Source organism: Paramisgurnus dabryanus, chromosome 2 (genome assembly GCF_030506205.2).
Source record: "Paramisgurnus dabryanus chromosome 2, PD_genome_1.1, whole genome shotgun sequence".
NCBI lineage: Eukaryota > Metazoa > Chordata > Actinopteri > Cypriniformes > Cobitidae > Paramisgurnus > Paramisgurnus dabryanus.
The window spans coordinates 59,468,520-59,493,500 of NC_133338.1; the positions used below are offsets into that span (position 1 = coordinate 59,468,520).

The 24,981-nt window shown below is 43.7% G+C and overlaps 2 protein-coding genes across 3 annotated transcripts in view; both read right to left on the reverse strand.

The window, feature by feature from the left end:
• Positions 1 to 24,981, reverse strand: part of LOC135743993 (butyrophilin subfamily 1 member A1-like) — an 88,485-nt gene that overhangs the window by 36,687 nt on the left and 26,817 nt on the right. The window lies entirely within an intron of this gene.
• Positions 5,708 to 8,467, reverse strand: LOC141281873 (butyrophilin subfamily 1 member A1-like). Its single transcript, XM_073813676.1, has 6 exons — positions 8,458 to 8,467; positions 8,291 to 8,401; positions 8,160 to 8,195; positions 7,677 to 7,703; positions 7,510 to 7,551; positions 5,708 to 7,422 (listed from the first exon to the last, which is right to left on the reverse strand). The coding sequence occupies exons 1-6, from the start codon at positions 8,465 to 8,467 to the stop codon at positions 6,830 to 6,832; spliced, it is 819 nt and encodes a 272-aa protein (XP_073669777.1). The 3' UTR covers positions 5,708 to 6,829.

The following is a 24,981-nucleotide window of genomic DNA, read 5'->3' on the forward strand; positions in this document are numbered from 1 at the left end:
TTGCCCATACTTATCTTGGAGAGCTTGGAGGGCTGCAGTGTACGGTTTTGGATGGTACATGTAAGCTTGAGCTAGCTTGTAGGCGCTTGGCAGTTTCAAGTGATCGAGGAGGACTTGATATTTGAACTGTTCTGTAAGGTGAGCATGTGTATCGAGCAAATTGTCCAAAGCCATCTTAAGCAGTGCAAAGTCTGACTCTTTCCCTGAGGCGAAGTGAGGTAGAGTAGGTCTAGGAAGCCCATAAGAGGTGGCAACTAGGAGCTCCATAAGATCTGTATCCGGCGCTGCCCTGTGATCTGTAAGCGCTGTGTCCTGTCGTGAAGAAAGTGGCCTTGCGGGGTAAGGATCTGACAGCATTTTATCAGCTGCATCACGTGAAGTAACATCTCTCACAGCTGGTCTGGGAGCTGACTGTGAAGCCGGGTTGATGGTTACAGGAGGAGGATGCATTGTAATATATGTAGGCTGTGACTGGGCAATTACACTAGTAGTAGTATAAGCAGGCTGAACTGATGTAAGACTGGTCAAAACAGGTGGACTAATGACTACACTGGAGACTGATGGTAAAACATGATTAGATGGAGTAGAATGGAGCAGTCCATGTACACCTTGTGAGTGGAATAGGGAAGGCTTAAATTCTGATGAAGACCTTGGGTTGTACTCACATTCACTGAGGGGTTTGGAGGATCGGGAACTCTCAATTCCTTCGTCCTCTTTCATGAAAGACGTAATAAGAACTGCTTGCGCCAATTCTATCTCTTTCTCTTTCAGTCGCCGTTGCAACATCTGATGCCTGGTGATAGCCTCTTTACTCTTGTATGCCCTCTCTGCTTTCTCCTCCAGTCGACGTCTCTGCCGTTCTTGTTCTCTGAGGAGATCCTCCTTCTCATTGAGGGCTTCTCTGGCTTCTTTGTCTAGAAGAGTACACTGCTCATCCACTAGCGTCTGCTCCATAATCTGCTGCTGCACTTCTGCTAATTCCATACGCTTGACCTGCTCCTCCAATATGGCATTCTGTAACTCTGATAGACCGTCTGCAACGGACCTCTTGGTTGATGAAGCAACACTGGCTTGAGATCTCGGTCTGCTACGATGGCTACGATGAGAAGATGTCACGGATCGATTCGACTCAGCTCTCACAAATGGCAGTGAAAGTGGATCAGGGTTCGGGATGTTATGAGCTGAGGCTGCCGCTCCGAGTTCCTCAGCTTCAGTGGAAGGTATTGCTGTAACTCTTGGTTTGTACCCAACTTCAAAGTTTGCAAGTGATGCTGGTAAATGTATCTCCCGCTGGGGTCGAGAACGCACTGCTGGATCTGCAGATGGTTGTCCTGGCTCCATATTGTCTCCAGAAAGCTGTCAGATCCGGCTCGAAGGACCATGTGATAGAGTGAGTCACTCTGAAGGGGATAATACTGGTCTGACAGTTTCCTTTGACAGTGCTCCGGTCAGAGAGAAGGGCACGGAGAAATCATTCATCCAGAAACTTTATTATTGAAGTCTTAAGTACAGGCATTGATGTACGAATGAGTACATATGTAGTTACGTTGTAGGTGTGTGGGGATGTATGCATGTGTGTGTGTGGTTTTCATTTAGATTACGCACACGAGTGCAACCATCCCACAGAATGCAGAGTCGTGAATGAAGATGTGACGCGCTCGGAACGGAAATGATATTAACGCAATTTCAAAATAAAAGACTTTCTGACAATGTGTGTCCCATAAATTACAAAAATCTGTAGATAAAGTGGAGATATGGGCAAATAATTGGAGTTTTAGATTGTCTGTGGCCAAAACTCAGGTTATATGTTTTACCAAAGGGAAAAAAGTACCTGAAGTTAAGTTAAAGTTGTACAATCAGGAGCTGGAGCAAGTCCCGGCGGTTAAATATCTTGGTGTATGGATGGATTCTAGATTGACATTTGCAATTCATGCTAAAAAGCTGATTAATAAATGTAAAACAGGAGTAAATATTTTAAGATGTTTATCTGGAATAGAATGGGGAGCTTGTAGATTGTCTTTGAAAAGAATTTATTGTACATTGATCAGACCTAGTTTAGATTACGGAAGTATTGTTTTTGGATTTGCATCTGAAACTACTATGAAAAAGATTGAAACAATACAAAATCAAGCTTTAAGAATATGTTGTGGGGCGTTTAAAACATCTCTTCCATTGCAGCTTTACAGGTAGAGGTAGGGGAAGCTCCTTTACACCTTCGTAGGTATAAATTGAGAATGAACTATTGGGTTAATTTAAGAGGACATAAAGAGTCTCACCCAGTAAAGGGGGTAAATGTAGAGTGTTGGGAGCACGGAAATAAAAATATTAAAAGTTTTGGATGGACCGCTAATGGGGAAGCAGAAGTAGTGGGTATTGCTGACTGTAATGTTACTCCAACTGTGATCGTATCTAGAATCCCACCTTGGTTTTTTCCTATGCCGATTGTAGATTTGCAAATTCATACAAAAATGAAAAAGGAGGAAGATACCCCTAAGAACATAATTGGACAACAATATGTAGAGCAGAATTATTCGTCATGGTTACATATATACACTGATGGTTCGAAAGATCCTGTCTCTGGTAAAACTGCTGCTGCAGTATATATCCCGCAATTTAAAACCAGTATTAAAAAAAGAATATCAGATCATGTATCTGTGTACGCAACAGAATTAATTGCTATGGTGGTAGCCCTTCAGTGGGTAGAGGATGTAAAACCAAGCTTAGTAACAATTTGTTCTGATTCTTACGCAGCATTAATGAGTCTTACAAGTGGGCTTAAATCATCAAGACAAGACATTATATTTGAGATACTTGCTAGTTTGTTAAGAGTTAGTAATGTAAGCTTGATAACATTTTTGTGGGTTCCTGCTCATGTGGGAGTGGAGGGGAATGAAGTGGTTGATAAGCTAGCTAAGGAAGCTCTAAAACATTCAGAAATAGATGTCCAAATTACTTTGAGCAAAAACGAAGTTAAAGGGAAAATTAAAGAATTCATAAAAAACAAATGGCAAGAGGCATGGAATTGTGACAGCAAGGGTAGGTTTATGTATAACATTCAACAGCAAGTAGGAAAGGGAAGATATGTTGTCAGGAACAGAACAGAAGATACAGCTATTTCACGCATCCGAATGGGTCATACTAGATTGAATCATTCTCTGTTTAAAATCGGAAAGCATGAATCAGGGCAATGTACATATTGTAGTCAGCCAGAAACCATAGAACATGTATTAATAAAGTGTAAGAAATATGAGAATGTAAGATTAAAACTCATTAATGAAGTTAAAAATATGGGTGTTGAAGCATTCAATTTGATAAATAAATTGAAAGAACAAGAAAAACAAAGCAGTATTTATGGTTCTATAATAAAATATATTAAAGAAATAGGAGTATTTGATAGAATTTAACCTTTAATTTTTTTTCTTTCTTTTTTTTATGCGAATGTCATATGCCTACCAGTGCTTCACACTCCAGTCCAGTTGGTGGCGGTAAATGCACCATAAGTTGGTTTGCCATCCGCCATAAAAAGTCAATAGAAGAAGAAGAAGAAGAACAGTTGGGAGGATGGACACGAAAAGCGACTGACACGGGGAAAGCGCCTCTGCCTAAGGCAGAGAGATGCCACATACCTTTTGAAGAGCCCGTAGGCTCTGTTGATCCGGGCTGCGCGGGAAAGCGCGCGGAGAGAGGACAGGAGCCGCAAGAGGCGAAAGAAAGGCGAGTTGTAGATCTTTAAAGGAGCACCCCGAAGTGCTTAGTTCTGCAGTGGAAATACTGGAGTAATAGGAAACCCTACGGGTTGAAGAAACATCGGTCTAAGTGACACATTTAGAGGAACAAAGGAGGAAGGAAACGTCTCGTGTTTTGGAACGTAAACAAAGGCGGACTGCTGTGAGTATCAACTCCTGTATTAAAACGAAGTGGAAAACTAACCTGTGAATTTACTGAATACCTCCAGGAGGAGGAGGGCGGCCCTACCCCTGAACCAGCGTGGTAGGTGAGCCGCAGGAACGTTTCATCTAAGCAGCCACAGCAGCAGAATAAATATCCAGGCCGTATCACCATCGCCCCCATCCAACCCAAGCGAAGTGGAGGACGACGGGCGTCTCTTTGTGTACACCTGTAGTGTGGTGGGTGAGTCCTTGTATTTTGAAACCTTTTCACGTTGAAGTGGTGCTGTGTAATTGCTGTGGGTTGCTGTGCAAGTGCTGTGTGTCTTGTCAGACGTAACCCCGCATCATCCATTTCATTGAGGAAGAGACGGAGAGGCTAACGGTCCAAGGAAGAACCATCTATCATACGCTGTGTGCGGTTTTGAGTTGAAGTGACGGCGTGGGCCTCGGGAAGCCACCCCCGTCTGTATATCGGCAGATTTCGGAGTACGGCGGTGAAGATTCGGGAGCTGGCAGTGTGTGTGAGTAGTAATACGGGCCATTTGCATTGATACCTTACCTGTGTGTATGCCCTTGTTGCAGAGTTAGAGGCGAAGGAGTTCCGCCGCCCTGTGGTCTCTACGAAAGGGTGCCCCTGTCCGGTATTCGATCGCCCTAAGGGTAGCGAGGATAGGGCAGCGCTCGACCCGGCGAGACGGTGTGACATTTCGCCCCTCTGCTGACCAGCGAACTCTTCTGGGAAATCATCGCCTGTTTGACGTCCTGTGTATGCCAGCCGTCCTGCTGCCTGTAGAGAGAGAGAGAGCGAGAGTGAACGTTAGGAAAACGAACTGTGGAAAGTTATACCTACCAAGAGCTGTAAACAGCGGAGAGGTGAGAAGCACCCAAGTCCGAACTAATCGTGTCTTTGTGTCCCAGCTGCTGCCTGTGGAGGGAAAGAGAACAAGAGTGAACGTCAGGAGAACGAACTGTGGAAAATTACACTTACCAAGAGCTGTGAACAGCGGAGAGGGAAGAAGAGGAGGGCGCCACGGATAGCGGGGACAGGCAGGAGCCCGTTTCCCACGTCTCCCCCTTGGTCTCCAGCCCTTTGGACCCCCGTTGCCCCTTTTCCCTTCCTGCCACCTCCCTGTGACGTGGCCTGCCTGGAAGGCAGAGTCAGAGCTTAGTTTTAATTGCCCCTCCCCCATTCCCCAAGTTATTTTAAATATTTAAATAAAGATTGTTTTATTACTTACCTGTTCTCGTGTTGTCTGGTCATTGGGTTGGCTTTGGGGACCTCCTCGAGGTGGAAGTTGAGAAGGGGCGTGGCTCTAGCTAAACCTAGCCAGCCCCTTTGTGTGACATATAGTCCTGGCTTAAGCTAAGCCTCATCTGTGAAATTATCCAGTGTTAAAGTTTGATAATGTCAATATTTGTTGGCTAAGACAATGTTTTGTTATTTAAAATGTTTGACTGTTTATAGTTAAGGTGAGCGTTTGTAATAATAGGATGAGTTTTAACAGCTTGTGACAATATAAATCATTTAGTGAGGTCATGAGGTCGTCCTTTTATTTGTCTATGACATATTGCAGCACATGTTTATGTCTCATTATCTATCATCTGTTTCAGGAGATCTCACATCCAGATGTTGTCGAACACCAGACTTAAAGCCTCAGTCCTATTAGACAAATGAGATGTTGTTTCATTGAAGACACAATACCAACCATAAACACAAACTTAAGACATCTTATCAACCCTGTATGTGTCAAATCACACTATACAGTCTAAAAACTCATTTTCAGATAAATAAAATCAAGGGTTTCATTTGGGGATGTTTGAGTTTAGTTTATTTCAGATGGTTTATTATAAGTAAATGATTGTTTACAGAAGATGATTAAGTGATGCAGGGCTTCCTTTATTAACACTGAACCCCAGACAGATTTCAGTAGTGATCTCATCAGAAATCAGATTTAGTGTTCATGATTGTACAGATTTAATGTGTTTTTATCAAAATAATTAAACATCATTCACATTTCAAACACTATCAAAATTACTTTACACAGACAAACATACGGAAAAAAACAATTATTTCTTTTGTCAAAAATATGTTTTAAATCTATATACATTTTAGAAAGTAAAGCTTAATTAAATATATTTTGGAATTTGAAAATATATTTAATTTTAACCGTCATATATTAACATATATTTCAAAATGTATTTCAGGTGTAACAAATACATTTCTTATTTTACAACCCATATGGCAAAAATAAATTTTTCATGGACAAAATATAAAAGTTTGTACAAAATATAAAATTGTAAGTAAATTTTTGCAGTTGAAAATATATTTCTTTTCTTTTTTTATCTGTTACTGTATGTTTACAGGTTGTAACACACAAAGTCTTTCTTCCAATGCAATGTGAATATAAATTATTGAAAATATATTTATTTTTGTTAAATATTTCAAAATAGATTTCAGTACATACATTTTTGGCCATTATATAATTATGACAATTACTACTATGGTCTTTAGCAATGTAACATATACTGTATTTTTACATTATATAAAAAATGAATACAAAATTGGTGAGTATTAAAAACACATCCCAACATGACAGGGCTGAGGACAAATAATGATTGTGTTTTTGGGTTAAGGGTGATGTTTATGAGTTGTTATTTATTTCACAAATGAAGAAGATACAACAGCTATAAAGACAGAGAAGAGAACATTTAACAAAATAATCTTTGACTAGCATTATTACTGGACCACAAAGAAATAAAATAAGTCAACATTATTCACTAAATCACAGCATAGATTTTCACACTTATTTTGTATCGTACCTATAAACTCCACAAGATAAAAGTCTGGAATTTGTACAGCGACTTTTCCATTTATTTAATGATCAGTTAACCCTTTTAACTTCAAAACAACTTTAACACATTATTTTTGTTTATTATGTTTATGCAGTGTTTTGTGAATCCAGTAAAGGAACAGTAGGATCAGATGCTTCTGCAGGTTCTGTGAGATCCAGAATTTTTAATGAACTTACATCACCTACACCTGGATTAAAGAGAGGAACAACTGATCCAGAGAACTTGGTGTTCATAGTAAGTAGATGTTTATACTCAGTGATGTCATAAAATGACAGCTGACCTTTATCATAATCTAACATTACACCCAGACGCTGAGGTTTTGGAGAAAATGAAAGTGTTACGGATGTATCAGTGCTGGTATGAACGCCATTCGGCCCATCTGAACACAAGAACCAGAACCCATTTGATGGAGTTAAAGCAGATTTATCTGCTGAACAAGAATTCCCCTGTTTCATCAAACCAATCAGCCAATAATCTTTAGTAGAGACGTTTTTTACTTTTAACTCAACCTCCCAGTAATGTTGTCCAGAGTTGAATGTTTGATCTCCACATACACACAGTTCATATGGGAATACTCCAGACTCTTTAGGCGGATAATGTCCAGAGTCTCTCACTGCTCTTAAATCTGCTGTAATCTTCAGATCTGGATGTGCAGTCTTAGGGTCAAGAGTGATCACATCTGTGAGATAAATTAACAGAAATATAAAGATTATTATTTTTATCATGAGATTATCTTTAAAAAATATAAACTGAGATGATTTCATACCTGCGTGTTTTCTCAGTTTCTTTATTACTTCATCATTACAAACTAAAATGAAGGGAGAAATATTAAAGTGGTTTAGAGACAGATAAATGATCTTCCTACTTGAGAAGGTTTGTAGTTTCATTGAAATGATTTTGATGATAAAATGAATTGAAGAGATTGTTTCTTACCCACGAGTGGAGTCATCTGTGTGTTTGCTGAAATAAGAAATCAACAGAACAAATTATTTTATAATGAACTGTGACCTAAAATCACAACATCTGTGTGTTTGATCCTAAAATCATCAGGGGCTGGGATGGTAAAATACAAAGTTTAATGTTTTAATGTCTAAACAGCTCATTACTGACATAACAACAAAAAGTTGCTATCATTTAATATATTGTAGTCCAAATTCACACACACACACACACACACACACACACACACACACACACACACACACACACACACACACACACACACACACACACACACACACACACACACACACACACACACACACACACACACACACACACACATCAATAATTCACTTACTGCACATTGTCTTTGTAGGGCAGCATATCACACAATGAACATGAACCCGTTTGTGGATATAATAAATACAGAAATGTTTCAGAATATTAAACTGGTGTTAGTGTGGATTGACTCACTTTCTTCATCTGTTTTCTTTTTATCTGTTTTCTTTCCTGTACAGAAACACAATGTGAAGAGATGATGAGCTGGACACATAGCAAACCTTTATAAAAGACCACTTCACATCTGTTAACTAGATATATCTCACCTGGTAGTTTCTCTCTGTATTTATAAAAGATGAACCCAAGACCCAAGAGAGATAAAATAACTAAAGTGAGGATGAACAGCACCTTCCATAGACCTTCTGAGGGAGGACATGCTGAGATTAAAAATCATCTGGAGATTTAGATTTCTCCAAACAAACATCAGACAAACATTGTTTCATGATTGTAACACTAACTTTAAATGACAATTTTCTGACTCAATAGACCTTAACTGTAGGCTACTGTTACTTGTAGTTGATAACTGTAGCGATTCAGCGGGAGGAGGGGAATAAAGTTATTTGAAACACTATAAACCTCCGACTGTAATACTACGGGGATTCCCAAGGGAATCTTAGATTTTAGCTCAAAAGGGAATATTATGTATAACTAACTGTAATTAATTATACAAGTTTATCAGGTTTTACCTGGCGTAGCAGAATTAATAATAACAATTAATTAATATGTTCGTCCACCGAAGACATATATCCATAATCGTATATTAACGTCTAAGAAATGTTAATTTCATGGCCTTTTAAAATTAACCTTCTTACTGATATACAGTGCTACTCGCAGCGTGTAGCTGGATCAAAAGGCAGAAATAGTGACTTTAATTTCGTGAGCATTGGACACAGAAACAATTCAATTGTGAAAATGCAAAACCGGTTTATTAACTACAAAACGAAGTACACACAACGACTAACTAAACATACACATATACAATAACATAAAACATAGATGAGAAAGAAAAGACTGAAAAGCTAGAGAGAGAGTAAAAGATTGGCAAAAACACTATTGCTTAACATCTGCACAAACCATCGGAAAATCTCTAAGGATCGCCTTAATTTTCATAAGGGGTAAAGCTTAAACATCAGCGAGTAGAACAAGGTTAATACTTGCATTTGGCTCTTTATGATGTAGTACGACGTGTCTGGTGCGCGCGGGTGCGAGCAGAGAGAGAGAGAGAGAGATAATCCAGGTGTGCTCGTAAGTCCGTTTGGTTGTTCCGTATGGCGGAGTGTTCCGCGTAAATTGTCCGAACTCGAAGTGCAAAGTGCAAGCCAGGAAATTACTGTCCCGAAGAGTAGGACAGGGCTCAGAGAAAAGATGATGAATCCGAGGGACTCTGGGTGAGTCTCAGCGAGTTTCCAAACTGCGCTGACGGGTTACCTGAGTAACCGAGCGACTGAGCGCTCCTGGGTGATTGAGCGATTGAGCAACTGAGCAACGATGGCTTGGACGATAGGCCGTTTTGACCTTTCACGCGCCCAGCCCATTTTAGGTGAAATGACCAATGTGCGAAGTGTTCGATCGCGCGGGAAACAAGCCTTTGTTCTTTCAGACATCACATTTGCGTAAATGCCAAATGATAAAAGTTTGTTTCCATAACTCTTCAAATCGATATTAAATGACATTGATGCGGCTTATGGTAATATGATACATAGAAATGATTAGGAAATAAAGAGTGGATTAATTTGATACTAGACAAGACATGGGTTTAAGATCACGTTGAATAATAATTTCATACCTAAGATATGAACCATGCTACAGTGAACAAAATCTAACTAGAGTGTTAACACACAGTTACATCACACATACACGATCATGCAGTAAAGAGATATAAAATATATACACATTTAAACAGCTCATTGTGATCTTTAAATGTGGTTTCATCAGAGACATATAGTCCGTGCCCCCCCTGCTGTGTCTCTGGCGACTGTGGACTCTGGTGGAATTCCTTTGAACTTCCTTTGAAGACGGCATTTGTTTTAATTGTCGCCCACTTTACAGCCTTGATAGGTGATAGAGGAGACAGGGTTATCTAATTATCACAATTTTAGGGCTGTTGAAATCCAGATGCCAAATGGCCCCCATCTGACTCCGAGCCATTTGCTACATATCCCCCCTTCATGGCCACCAGGGTCTTGAGAGACTTTGGTGGGCGATGGTTCAATAGGCGATGGTTGGACAGGTCATTTGGTCTGGATGGCAGGTGTATCTTAATTTTCTGCAGCGCTTCTGCATGCCTGCAGAGGGGTGATTTCCTGCATCCCGCTGACTCTTCGGTACAGGATGAAAGCGAGGCCAAGAGTAAGGGCATATCCTACTCCTGTGGAGAGGCACAGTACCGTGTCAGCGGCGGTCCAGGCTCGGACAACAGGGAGGCTGTGCATAGCTGGCATCCGAGCAAGTGCCTGGAGGGCAGTGTCGATGGGCGTGACATCAATTAGTTGGGTCCCCCCTTCTGCAATCCTCATCTCCAGTTCAGGGTCTAAAGTGAAGTTGTGGTCCCTGAAGAAAGTTGAAATTTCCAGTTCGGTGTGGTACTCCTCACTGGGAAGGTGATAGAGTGCGAGTTCGTCGATGTGAAGAATCGCATCCTTTGGAACTTGAATCCACATCGTCTGGTTTGGTAGACTGATGCGGGTGGCTGTGTCGTGTTGGTCGTAGGTCAAAATGGCTGTGCTGGCTGGGGTGTTGACCAGCCATCGGTCACCTACGATTTCTGCTTGGGTGTTAGTGACCTCGGCTCGTGGTTTAGCTGAGGCAGGACAACGAGAGTCAATCTTCATGGGCCGCAGCCCACAGATGCCGTCAGTGTTGTCCCGAAGGAAAGGTTTGATGGGGCAGAGATAATGAATGTCTTTCGTGAGGCTGCACATGCGCAGGTTTGGTGCAAGGTACAGCTGTTCATTGCTGTCATGGTAAGCCACAACGTCGGGGGTGCGTATTCTGATGTGGGTGTTTCCCTGCCAGAAGCCAACATTGACAATGTCTTTGAGTCTGTAGATGTTGTGTGACTCAATGATTGGCAGGTTTATCAGAAAAGCAAGTTCGCCTTGTTCAGGGGCTATGCTTAAGGGAATTGCCCTACCTAGGGAGTAGGCCAGATGCGCCTGCAGAGTGTTTGTTGGCCCTGCAGTGGCAGAGGATAAAATGGTCTGTACCAGGCTTAGGGGTACCAGGTAGGGTGGAATTCTACCCATGGCTAGACTGTCCACAGAGGAGCTCACCTCGCGCAGCATGTCTGACATCAGAGCTGTGACCAGTTGAGAATAGGCATGATCCACCTGCAGTACTGAGAAAATCTGTTTCAAAGAGTTCACTGTTTGTTTCAGTGCGACACTGTGTGTGTTGAGAATTACGACAGTATCTTTTAAGGATTTTCCCATGGTTTGCAGTGATTTGCTTTGAGCTGTCAGTTGTTCTCTCAGTTGAGGTATTTCCTCCTGGATCTCATTCACATGTCGTCTCACCGTGGCTATGCTGACTGCATTGACACTGGTGACTCCAATGTTGAACAAAGTTCCGACTGCTGCGGCGGCTCCGAGTAGGGCTCCCAGGAACCGCTTGGGACGCTTGGTTTGTCCGCTGAGATCTGCTTGTGTGACAGTCATCTTCTGAAGTTGGTACAGCATGTGTGTGATGTCGGCCTCTGCGTGAAACATAGCGTTCTGCGCCCATCGTTCTCCTGCCCAACTGGTTTCTGGTGCTGATGCTGTGTAGTGTGCTCTGTAGACATCACGGGGGTTGAGTCGGACATAGACCTTTTGGCTATGTGTTCTGCAGTTTGTGATCAGGAGTCCAGGTTGCTCTTTTAGGACGATGCCTGAGGCTGGACCCGGCGACACGATTTCAGGTTGTGACCACCCCCCTTGTAGGCTGATGTACAGGACAGTGATCCACAGCAGCATCCTGGTGACAGAGAGAGAGAGAGAGAAAGAACAATAGGTGAGCGCTACAGGTCCTTGTTTGGTCAGGACAGCTCTCTTTCTTTTCATTAGCGGCTGTTCCCTAGGTGGCAGAGTTTTAGTGATGAGGCAGTGTGGTGGGAGTTTGGCCTGGTTAGTGCTAGTCCCCCCTTTACTGTCATGCCACAATGTTGAGTGTCTCTTGACTTGGTTCCGGTGGACCCCTCTGAAAATTGGTTCCTTCTGACTCCTGCCCATCTTGATTCGGTATGCGACGGGAGAGAGTTTGTCCACAATCTCATGAGGTCCTGCCCAGTGTGGCAGAAATTTCTTTGACAGCTGCTGGTGAGCTGTCTGAATTGGCGGGGCGAAACTGTAGTACCAGATCTTGGTTGTTTGAAAAGCGAAGGTCGTTCCCAGATGAAGTTCATCCCGATACTGGTGAGTGGTGTATGCTGTGGTCTGGGTGGTGTCATTGGGTGCTGGAAAGCATTCTACCAACTTTATGAATTGGCAGATGACCGTGAGAAAGTGTTCGTTGCCCCTCGTTGACCTGGGTAATGGTCCAACCCGGTCTATCTGGAGGTCTGACAATGGGAAGTTGACACCTCTTTTTTGCAGTGGTGCCCATTGGTTTGGGTTAGCCGGATGGAACTGGCAGCAAACCAGACATCCCTTGATGTATTGTGCTACATCCTGCTGCATTTCAGGCCAGTATGCCACCTGTTTCAGTGTTTCATACGTGGCTTTTGTGCGATGGTGTCCAGCACATGCTGTGTCATGCGCATGCATCAGTAGGACCCCCCTATGGGCCTGAGGAACCACAAGCGCAGGTGTAGTGCGGTCATCAGGGACATACCAGAGGATGTTGTGTTGTATGCACAGCAGGTGCCTGACATCGTTGAGACGTTTGGGGGTTGGAGCAGCAGACATGTCAGAGTTTGTGATAGGGTAGGTGGAGGGGTCTGAGAGGTGGTTTAACATAGCTTGGGTAGCGATGTTAAAGGCTTGTAGTTTCTGATGATCTGCATCATCCTGCATGGCATCTGCATCTTTTACATTTTGTTGAATTTGTGCGTCAAGTCCTGGGTATGGCTCTGAGTCTTTGGCTGGGTGCAGAGTGCAGAGCGGTGAACTTTTGGAGTTTAGGTCTGAGACGAAGTTCCCGCGGCTGGCTGGGGGGTCGTCCATGACCTGTGTGACCTGGCAGTTTACCTCAGATGATCTGGCTGATTGAAAGGGTAAAGGTTCTCGCACTTGAGCCCAAATTTTTAACTGTTTAAAGTCCATTAAGGGTTCAAAGCGGTCTAGCAGGTCTTTGCCAATGAGGAGAGGATATGAGTCCATTGGTGAGATGTACACAGGGTGTATGATGCTCATAGGACCGATTGTCAGGTGGATGGGAATCACCTGTTGCAGTTGAACTTCAGTCTGGCTGTAAGACTGCACATTCAGCATACACCTTTGGGGTTTAAGGGTCAAATTTTGGGCCTTAGCTCTGTTCTGGAGTCTGGTGAAAAGCTGGGATGACATCAGCGTTAGGTCAGCTCCGGTGTCGACGAGGGCTTCTAGTTCGACCTCATTTTCCAAGGTGATGGATAGATATAGCTTTTTGGCTTCTCCTCTTTCAATCAGGTTTCCCAGGAGGCTTGGTACTGGGGCTGTTGTATTAATAGGCAGGCAGTTAAGGCTGGTTTCCTGTGACTCTGTAGGGAAGGAGACAGTTAACCCAGCACTCTCTGGTACTTGCAGGCTTTGGTTGGTTGGTGTCTGAGATATTGTTTGTACGCCAAAGTCTTTGGTTTGTGAAATGAATAAGGAGTCGGGTTTGTCTTCGTGGTCCTGCTTGTGGGGCCTTTTTTGGATTAACTCCTTCAATATTCTCAGAATCTCTGCTGATTCAGACGTGTCTGTGTCACTCTGTTTCTGGGGTAGTTCAGGCTTAACCCTGCTCTGTGTGTATCGATGTTGACTGTTACCAGTTTTTGATCTGCCAGGTGCAGGACGGTTACCTCTAGGTCGTCGGCCAGGTTCCCACGAGCCGCCACCCTTCTGGTTGTCTGATGAGTTTGGCCGGCTCCATGACCTCTCGGCGCGTCCCATTTGGTGCTTGGGACGAGCCCCTTCATGGCCGTACCATTCCTGGCTGGCTGTAAAGTCTCTTGACCCTCTGTTGAAAGGTCTTTCACTGTGGCGCGGTCGTGCGCCCTCCAGTGGTAGTTCAGGGTACAGTTCAGAGACAGGGAGAATGACAGGGTTTTTAACAGTCTTTTCAGAGGCCGCTCTTTGTTTACCATAAGCTTTATGGGCCAAGTCCCGCAACTGCCTGGTTGTCATCGTGCGAGGGCAGGCCATAAGCCCTAAGTGTTGGCTTACTGTGAAATGAAGATTTCGCAGGAAAAGGGTCCTGAAGTTAAAGTCCTCCTCCATTCCTGGCTCATTCCGTGAGCCAAAGTAAGCTCGCCTGAGTCTGTTGTAGTAGGCCTGTGGAGTTTCGTTTCTGCTCTGTTTGAGGTCCATTGCTGTAACTAGTCCATGTTCTGACTCTGGATCCGAAAACTCTTCTATTAAAGCATTTTGCAGCTGCTTGTAATCCATCTTGACGTTTTCTGGCTGCCGGTCAAGGAAACTCCTCACCTCACGACTGGAAGTAACCCGTAGCAGATACAGTTTGTCTCTTGTGGTTACATTTGGCAGTGTTTGCAAATAAAAGTCAATGTCCTGCAGGTAAGAGTGGATATCATGGCCACCTGCAGGGTCTGGGGTAAATGTTGGGATATTTCTAGCCAGCTTGTCGAGGTCTTTGGGTGCCACGCCGGGCATGTCTGCAGGTGACCTCGGGAAATTTGTTTGTTCCCACCCCTCTGTGGTAGTGAGAGGTTCTGGGATGCTGGCTGATGTCTTTAACAGTGGGCTCCCGCCCCCCTTTTCAACAGAAAAGCTTTGGTGGGGGGGTGCAGGCTCACTGGTTGAATGAAAGGGAAAGGTTGCTTTTTCCCTTACTTGTTCAGCTTGCAGTTTATATGCATAAATGAGTTCTCTTTGGGCGGAGTCAAGGTCGTCCCTCGCCTGGTCTCGTTGCTGAGCCAGAGCTCGACCTTCATCTCGAGCCGCTCGCAGGTGATTCTCACAGGTCTTCAGCTTGGCATCACGTTCCTTCAGTTCTACCTTTGCTCTGACCAGAAGATGTTCAGCCTGCTGGAGCTTTCCGGACAGCTCTTCTCTGGCTGTCTTTTCCTGTTGCTCCTTGTGCTCTGTGTCTGTGCGGAGTTTTGACAAGGCCTCTTGGAGTTGTCCAATCTCGTCCTTTAGCCTCCAGTGTTCCTCCTCCGTCGATGGGTGTTGATCCTCTAATCCCTGTGTCAGCTGATCTAGACGATTCTGCGCGTCCTCCTGATTCCTCCGTGCCTCTGCCGCTTGGAGCTGTAGAGCTGCTGCATCCTGTTCCAGTTGGGCGATGTTCCTTTCGCCCAGTTTACGCTGGATGATGAGGTTGTGAGCGATGGCACCTGTGATCTTGGCTATATCCTTGTGACTGTAGCTCCTCGTTGGGTCGAGGGCTATGAACTTGTTCAGGGTGCCGTCGAGTTGCTCTCTTTCCAAGTGTTGCAGTTCATTGGCGAGGTTGGGCAGGAGTTCAGATGTCACAGCGCTGAGCCAGGCCTCTAGCTGGTCCCAGTGGTTGACAGGGCTTGGTGATCTGGACATGTTGACACACTGATAGAAGAGAAAACACAAAGAGCCAATGCGAGTCCGCACAGTTCAACGAGCTACGGCAATAAAATATATATATATATATATATGTGTGTGTGGGCTATGAGCTTCTTATCAGGGCCTTTCTCCAGCGGCACAGATAATCAGTGTGGGGGAAGAAAAAAAAACAAAAGGGAAAAAGTTTAGTAATCTGTCGCTTTGTTAAAACCTATAGGTCGCCTTGGACATTTGGTTTATCTAGCGTATTACTAATGAATTCTCCTTATGGTTTGTGCAGTTTTGCTCTTTCAGCCCAAAATAAAGTGAATCAAAATAATTAAAATTAATTAATTATAATGATTAAAATAAAATAAAACAAAATAAAATAAAGAATGAGGAGGATAGGTTGCTGGAAATGAAATAGGAACGGAAAAGAGAGGAAAGAAAAAAAATAAAAAGAAAAAAAATAAAATAAAATAAAATGAAAATAATACTAATAAAATAAAATGAAAATGGGAATTGAGACAGCCAACAGACGAAGTCCTAAGGCTGGGAAAATGAAGAGGATAGGAGGTGGAAAAGGGGGTTTCCTGTTTCAGCTTAGCAGGTTCTCTACCCTAGATTTGATGACAGGGCCTTACAGGGAGAGGGCACTATGGAGTGTGGGATTTTGATGTTCTTTTGTTAATCATTATAGTATGTTATGGTTCATTAGTGCCATTATGTTCTTTCTGATAAAATGTATGAGAAAATGTCTGTGTGCAAGTTGAAAATAGCAAAGAGGAAGTTACTAGGCTGTGAGAGCAAAGCTACAAGCTTTGTGGTTTCCTATTGAATTTTGAGATCTACAGAATGTGCAAACAGTATTGAAAACAGACTCTGGGAGAGAGAAAACACACAGACAAAGCATGCTGTTATTAATTGAAGTTTGAATCTTGCTTAAAAATATAACATTGCCTATATTAACCATTTTAATGGCATTTATCATTTACAGGCTTTAATCACCCCTATACAATAACATGATTTTAGAAAGTACGTTTTAAGTGTAATATGTTTTATGTTGACCCCAGTGAAGTCTGCCTAGCAACAAGATGATGTGACTTACAGGGGACAGAATGTTCTAGAACCGAACATTCTGTACGTATATATGTGTATGTGTCATTTCCTCACAGGCTGTAGCAGTGATATGGTAATGGAGTCAGATGAACGAGGATAGCCAATGGGGAAAGTGAAAATCTGAAGAGAGTTCGACGTCACATATCATATAAATACTCATGTTATTTCCTGGAGCTGGGAGTCTGTTGTTGGCCTACTGTGAAGCCTTAAGACTACCAGCATGCTGTAACTTTTTCATATCTGATCAATAAATATTCAATTTAGATATTTGTGTCTTTCCTCTAATTGTGAACATGCATGGACGCCTTAAAGTCCAACAATTGGTGACCCCGACTGGCTTGGAGGGAAAGAAGGGAAAGACAGTTTCGAATTGTTGAAAACTGAGTAAGGGAGGACTCCGTTTCAACACAAGAGCCGGCTCATCTAAACTAGGTAAGCAGAAACCTGTTATATCAAATTCTGCTATTGGCAATACCAAATTGATTGTGTTGATGTGGAGATCCGAACTGAATTTAAATATTTGAATATAACGGATCAGATTGAAAAACTTAGAAATAAGAAGGAATAAAGTGACATTAAAATTTAGGTTGGAGGCCTTTAACGTATTAGACGTTATAAAGTACCAGCAGGTGACAGTCCTTCGGATGCAAGCTCCGTAAAAATAGTAGTTAAAATTTAGGTTGGAGGCCTTTAACGTATTAGACGTTATAAAGTACCAGCAGGTGACAGTCCTTCGGATGCAAGCTCCGTAAAAATAGTAGTTAAAATTTAGGTTGGAGGCCTTTAACGTATTAGACGTTATAAAGTACCAGCAGGTGACAGTCCTTCGGATGCAAGCTCCGTAAAAATAGTAGTTAAAATTTAGGTTGGAGGCCTTTAACGTATTAGACGTTATAAAGTACCAGCAGGTGACAGTCCTTCGGATGCAAGCTCCGTAAAAATAGTAGTTAAAATTTAGGTTGGAGGCCTTTAACGTATTAGACGTTATAAAGTACCAGCAGGTGACAGTCCTTCGGATGCAAGCTCCGTAAAAATAGTAGTTAAAATTTAGGTTGGAGGCCTTTAACGTATTAGACGTTATAAAGTACCAGCAGGTGACAGTCCTTCGGATGCAAGCTCCGTAAAAATAGTAGTTAAAATTTAGGTTGGAGGCCTTTAACGTATTAGACGTTATAAAGTACCAGCAGGTGACAGTCCTTCGGATGCAAGCTCCGTAAAAATAGTAGTTAAAATTTAGGTTGGAGGCCTTTAACGTATTAGACGTTATAAAGTACCAGCAGGTGACAGTCCTTCGGATGCAAGCTCCGTAAAAATAGTAGTTAAAATTTAGGTTGGAGGCCTTTAACGTATTAGACGTTATAAAGTACCAGCAGGTGACGGTCCTTCGGATGCAAGCTCCGTAAAAATAGAGTTTTATTGAGAATTCCGGATATTGTGTGATATTGTGTATTGAACTTGCTATATTGTCTGTTCAAAGCTCCTTAAATACTGTGTTATTTCAGAAGATGAAGTTGTTATGTGCATTTCTGTCCTATGTTTAATTGTGTTGTGAATATTGGATATAGTTGTGCATTGTAGGAGCGTGATTTTGTTTTGCTGATTTGTCCTAATTGTGTGAATATTGTGAAAAAATGGCTGAATTTCAAAAGGAATGTGATGAATACGGGTGTCCCCCAGTGTATGTACAGTGGCAAAAAATAGTAAAAGTTATGGTGGCACAAACAGACCCAAAAGATGTAAAGAAAAGACAGAAAGAGGTTGAGATAGGCTGGCAGAAATTGAGGGATGAAAATTGCTGGGATGTAGAAGAAAAGAAAAAGATTCCTTTAGCCCCGATTATTTTGGCTATGGAACAAAGAGCCATGTATAAAGCAAAAAGAATTAGTGAAGAGGGAAAAGGAAAATGGTTTGGAAAAGGACCGAGCGTAAAAGAGCTAGAGAAAGATTTAAGAATGTGGACAAGAATTGCGTTGGTTGCAGCTGCAGTTAATAGTCTGACAGGGAAGAAAGGGGAAGTTGACAGTGGTGCAGACACAAAGCAAAAGGAAATAGAACAAGGAAGTATTCAGCCAATACCCTCACTCACAGCTCTGCCTATGACACTTCCTAAAGTGAAGTCAATATACCCCTCCCTTCATGCACCCCCTCCTTATGAGAAGGAACCTGTTGTTGTGGCCTTACAGCAACCGGTGATGCAGGTCAATGGGGGAGAATTAGACATAGACATGGGAGAATTGATTGGGATTGAAAATGAGCTAGTACAATTGAGAAAAATAGTCTTAAACCTAGAGAGGGCTGATAGAGGAGCCGTAAGTGACACAGTCGGTATGCCGGCAACGCCTGTGACCAAAAATGCTATATTACAGCCAAATAGTCAACACACTGACGAAAGGGCAAATAGTACTGACATACAGAGAATACAACCAATGCATAGCGAGCCAGGGAGCGAGTCAGACAGCGATGGTGAAAGTGTGCGTAGCACCTCGATCTATAGGCCAATAAAACCAACGCCGAGTAAACCAAACACATCAATACGGCCTCAGGAACCTAATGAGGATGAGGATAACACACCGGTAGAGGTGAAAATAGAGGGTAAAATGACCATAGTGCAGGGCTCCCCTTTATTGACAAGGGCATCCACATCACGAAGTAATAGAACGGGGAGGCAGAAAAACAGATCGGTAAAGACAACTGGTGTACAGTATGACGGCCCGGCAGTCCACACCAGATCCACAAATAGGGGCGTGCTGGACGAAGCAATGGATAGCGCTTTCCAAGCATGGGTCATAGAGCGTGAACAACAGACAGAACAGCCAACGCAACCACACCCGTACTCCCAGCTAGCTAGCAGCATTATGCCTCTAATCGCAAAACAGGGTGGTAACCAATACCAAGCCTGGTCTCATAGTGACATGACGGCCGTAATGAGTAAATTGCCACCAATTACTAGTGGGGGGGGCAGATGGTTGAACAAACTTATGACCTTGAGTCATGGCATACAGCTGGCTTTGGGTGATATTCGGTGCCTGTTGGGTCAGATTTTGACAAATGCCCAGGTGAGGGCTTTCGAACAAAATGCCAACCTGCTATTGTGTTCTAATGACGTAGCCTACGCCACAGTGAGTACCGACATAGGCAAGGCCCTGCGGGCACAGTTTCCTACTCCACCAACTATATATCAAAACATTAAATTTAAAATAAAGCCAGATGAGACAGGTGCAGTGTACTACCATAGGTGCGCTGCTGAATGGGAACAGCTGGTCGAGGAAAATAGTATCAACAATCCAGTTACACGTGATGTTTTTAGATCGGCAGTAATGGCGGGTGCCCCACCAGGCGTGAAACAGATCCTAGAAAGCAACCCAGACATTCCCACAGCTAACAATGACACATGGGAAAGACATTTAATATACCACACAGACAGGGCTATAGACAAATTGAATAAAGAACTTGCAGAGGTAGACAAACTCAAGAATGAACTGCTCAAGTTACAGCTAGAACAGGCTAAGCAAGCTAACATGAAAAAGAAGCAAATGTCACAACAGGCCACACCCAATCCAGTGCCAATGCCAGTTAACGTCCCAGACAATGTCCAGTACCCCAATCAGCCCATAGACCCTTACGCAGGCCCGCCATATGCAGGCAACCCATGGGGAGGATATAACCAACAGAGAAGGGGGGGGGCCTAGGGGAAGAGGGGGAATGAATAGAGGAGGATTTGGAGGCCTTGGTAGAAATGTATGTTATGTGTGTGGACAGGAGGGTCACTGGGCACGAGTTTGCCCGATATCGTGGTCTCAGCCTCAAAATCCAGGTGCTAGCCCATACGACGGACCACCTGCGGGGGGATGGGGTCCCCAAAGGGGTGGGGCCGGGCGTGGGGCCGGTGGCTATGGCAGGGGGTCACCTAGACAGCACAACCTCCCGCAACCAAATTTAATGGCGCCCATGCACCCATCATGGGGTCAAGGGGGCGGGGCGGAGGAATGACGGGGCACACAGGAAACCACCATGAGAGGAATGGCTGAGCCTCTCATGGAAATAGTGGTTAACGATAAACCACTAAAAGCCCTAGTGGACACTGGGGCTACATACTCCACCGTAACCAAGGGCATGGTACAGCCAAAGGATTTGAGTACCAAAACGGTGGGTGTGATGGGTTTCTCTGGTGAAATTGAAAAGTGGCCATTAACTAAACATTTACCAACTAAGGTTGCAAACCAATCTGTCTCACACGCATTTCTGTATTCCTCCAATGCACCAATTCCTTTACTTGGTAGGGACCTACTAATTAAATTGGGGGCAAGTATATTGTGTTCACAGGATGGTGTTATAGTCGTATTTCCAGACGGAAAGAGTGTAAATTGCTCATTGGACGCAACAGAAACAGGAAATCAGTGGATGTTAGTGGGAGGAAAATATAAAGAGTTGGTTGACATCTATTGGGTAGAGCTAGAAACTGACTGGGAAGATGAAATATCTAGCCATAGTGTAGTGGCTCTTTACAACTTATGGAAGCCGTGGATACAGGACATAGCCCTGTTTCTCCCACCAATAGACCCTTTACACTGTACATTGTTTTATGACAGATTTGACACCATTACATATGAGGAACTGTTCCAGTCTGTAGAGGGCACAAAATGGAGGTTAATGGGAAATGGCATTCTAGTAGGTCAGCAGGGTGTGGCAGCTCCAGTCCTCCTAACTGAAGAGCAAACAGCATGGTACAGAATGACCGACACAGCAGTACCACACATATCATTAGCATTACATCCAAACCATGAGGCTAGGGAGTTAGGCAGTATGGTAAAAAGACTGTTGGCAGCAAACGACTGGACTGAGTCTAACCTAAGGGGAGTGTGGTTTTCCAAAAAACAAGAAGCTTATTGGATTAGACAACATACTGAAGATGTAGGGGTTTTAAAACATGAACAACTACCGAGAAGTCATGGTAGGGAAAATACAGATGGGGAGGGCACAGATGTAATGGTTCAAGCCATACCCCCTGACCTTTGGTCACGGGGGCCAACCGATGTGGGTTTCTGTAATATCACCCCTGTCAAATTTCAATTGGTAGACACAGAACCAGTGTGGGTTGCTCAATATCGGAACAAACCTGATTCAGAAGAAGGAGTCAGGGAGACAGTTGAGGGTTTATTGAGCAAGCAGGTGTTGACGCCCACCTACTCAGAATGGAACACCCCAATTTTCCCAGTTCCAAAACCAGGCACAAACAAGTATAGACTAGTGCATGACCTAAGAGCCATTAACAACTTGGTGGAGACCGGAACACTGAATGTACCCAATCCATATGTTGCCCTGTCAAATTTATCACCGGCACATTCGTGGTTTACGTGCATCGATCTAGCTAACGCATTTTTCTGCATCCCTATAGCTGATGAATGCAAACCATGTCTTGCATTCACCTATAGGGGGCGCCAGTACACATACAACCGATTGCCACAGGGTTTTGTCCTGTCACCTGGCATTTTTAATCAGGTATTGCAAACCGAATTACGTAAATGTGACATGCCAATGGGATGTGTGCTGATTATGTATGTTGATGACCTGTTGTTGGCGGCCACATCCATGGGAACATGTATGGAGGCCACCAAGACTGTCTTATCACAACTACACACATCAGGATTTAAGGTGAGCAGGGAGAAGCTGCAGGTGTGCAGACCATGCGTCACTTTCATGGGCAGAATGGTCACCGCCCAGGGTTCTACACTGACACCACAACAGAGACAGAGCATCATGTCTCACCCAAAACCAGACACTGTGAAAGACATGTTGTCGTTTTTAGGGCTGACGGGTTTCAGTAGGCAGTATATACCACAGTACGTCTCAGTTACTGCACCACTGAGAGAACTGGTAAGAGAACAGGGAATGAAAAACTTAACAGCTGAACTTTGTTGGAACACAGAAGCAGAATTGGCATTTGCTTCCTTAAAAGCACAGTTGTCACAGGCAGCTCATTTAAACTGTGCAGATTATGCCAAACCGTTCATCCTAGATGCATCTGAGACTCAGAGTAGCGCCCATGGTGTGCTATACCAGAAAGAGACAGGAGGGAGAAAGGTTTTGATGTACAGCAGTGTCTTACTGGACCCCATAGAGCAGAGGCAGCCAGCATGTGCTCGTTATGCAGCAGGATTGGCTAAACTGATAACAAAAACAGCTCACATAGTAATGGGCCACCAACTCACTATTTTGACCACACATTCAGTTATGTCTTTTGTCAATTCCACAGCATTTACATTTTCACCGCTCAGGCAGAGGAAGTTAGCTAAAATATTAGCTAGTCCAAACATCACATATTCGCATGAGGGTGTCAATATGGCTGACTTGATCACTGAAGGGATGGCACACGATTGCATTCCATTGACGGAAAAGGCTAACAAAATTAGAGATAGTTTATTTGCAACACCGCTGCCAACTCCCCCTCCAGCTATAACATTGTTCACGGATGGTTGTTGTTTCAGGGCATCAGATGGCACGTTGAAGGCAGGCTTTGCTGTGGTTGAGCAAATGGAGGGTGGTCTTGTAACTAGGGCCAGTGGCAAATTGGAAGGTAGGCAGTCAGCGCAAAGGGCAGAAATGGTAGCTGTAATTAAAGCCTTGCACTATGCTGGTGAACAAAGGGTGACCATTTATAGTGATTCTGCATATGTCATTGGGGCAGTGCATGTGGAGCTGCCAGTGTGGCAGAGATGTGGATTTGTAACAACAACAGGCCGGCCTATTACACATGCTAGCGAAGCCAGAGACCTGTTACAGGCTCTGCTGTTACCCACTGAAGTGGCTGTTGTCAAGTGCCAGGGACACGCCAAAGCAAACTCAGCAGTCGCGGAAGGAAATGCTGCTGCTGACTGCGCTGCTAAAGGTGTCGCCGGGTATACAGCCACACAATTCATTGTGACCTCCGACAAAACTTCGTCAGACATTTTACCACGATTTACTCGTGGATACTTAATTAAGGAACAGACTGGTTCCTCCCCAGAAGAACTTAACACATGGACAGACCATGGTGCTGTCCGTGCTGACGACGGACTGTGGCAGGCCCCGGACGGGAGACCTGCTATGCCTATGTCATTGACTGAATCTCTGTTCAAACAAGTGCACACAGTCAGTCACGTGTCTGACAAACAGATGGTACGTGATCTGCAACATTGGTGGCATCCGTTTTTGACCTCAATGGTAACCAATTATATTAGATCATGTGACATATGCTGTGAGCATAATGTAAAGCCGACTATTAAGCCACAGAGAGGGTCATTCCCAATCACAACTGGGCCTGGGGATGAAATCATTATTGATTTCACGGACATGATAGCTAAAGTCAGAGGGAAAAAATATGCTTTGGTGATAGTCGACTCGTTCACTGCATGGCCTGAGGCCTACCCTGTGAGTAGGGAAGACAGTACTGCTGTTGTAAAATGCCTCATAAACCACTATATTCCCAACCATGGTTTCCCAAGACGAGTAAGATCTGACAATGGTACCCACTTTAAAAATGAACACCTACGCCAAGTAGAACAGGCATTGGGATTGACACATAGTTTCGGGGCTGTTTATCACCCCCAGAGCCAGGGCAAGGTTGAAAGAATGAACCTGACATTGAAATTGAAATTAGCCAAAATCTGTGCACAGACAAAAATGACCTGGCTTGACGCATTACCAATTGCATTGATGTCTGTCCGTTCTTCTGTTAACAGGATTTCTGGTTTCACACCCTTTGAGTTATTTACAGGTCGCCAGTTTCCAGGCCCCAGGAACGCCTTGGTGCAGGATCCAATCCTGCCACTAACCCATGCTGCCTATTTTGACAAATTAACTGCTCTGATTAAACATTTTTCCTGCCAGGTCACCAAACAATACGACGAGGCAGCCAACCCAGCTCCTACATATGCTGATTGGGTGAGAGTGAAGGTGTTCAGACGGAAGTGGAACGAACCCAGGTGGTCTAAACCATTGAGAGTGACGGCAAGGACGTCACATTGTGTCCAGCTACAGGGCAAAGGGGACACCTGGTTCCATCTTTCCTCTTGTGTTCCATGTGATTCTCCTTCTAGGTCTCTCATAGATACAGGAGTGGACCTGAGGACTCAGGTCCAAGAGAGGGAGATTGTTGAGAGTGAAAGTGAAAGTGCAGAACAAACAACACCTGAACCTGAACAAGTAACACAAACAAAACA

Coding starts and splice junctions, on each gene's coding strand:
- LOC141281873 (XM_073813676.1), bottom strand. Junction 7,704..8,159: donor AAAGAAAACAGATGAAGAAA/GTGAGTCAATCC, acceptor TTCTTATTTCAG/CAAACACACAGATGACTCCA. Junction 7,552..7,676: donor ACAGATGACTCCACTCGTGG/GTAAGAAACAAT, acceptor CCTTCATTTTAG/TTTGTAATGATGAAGTAATA.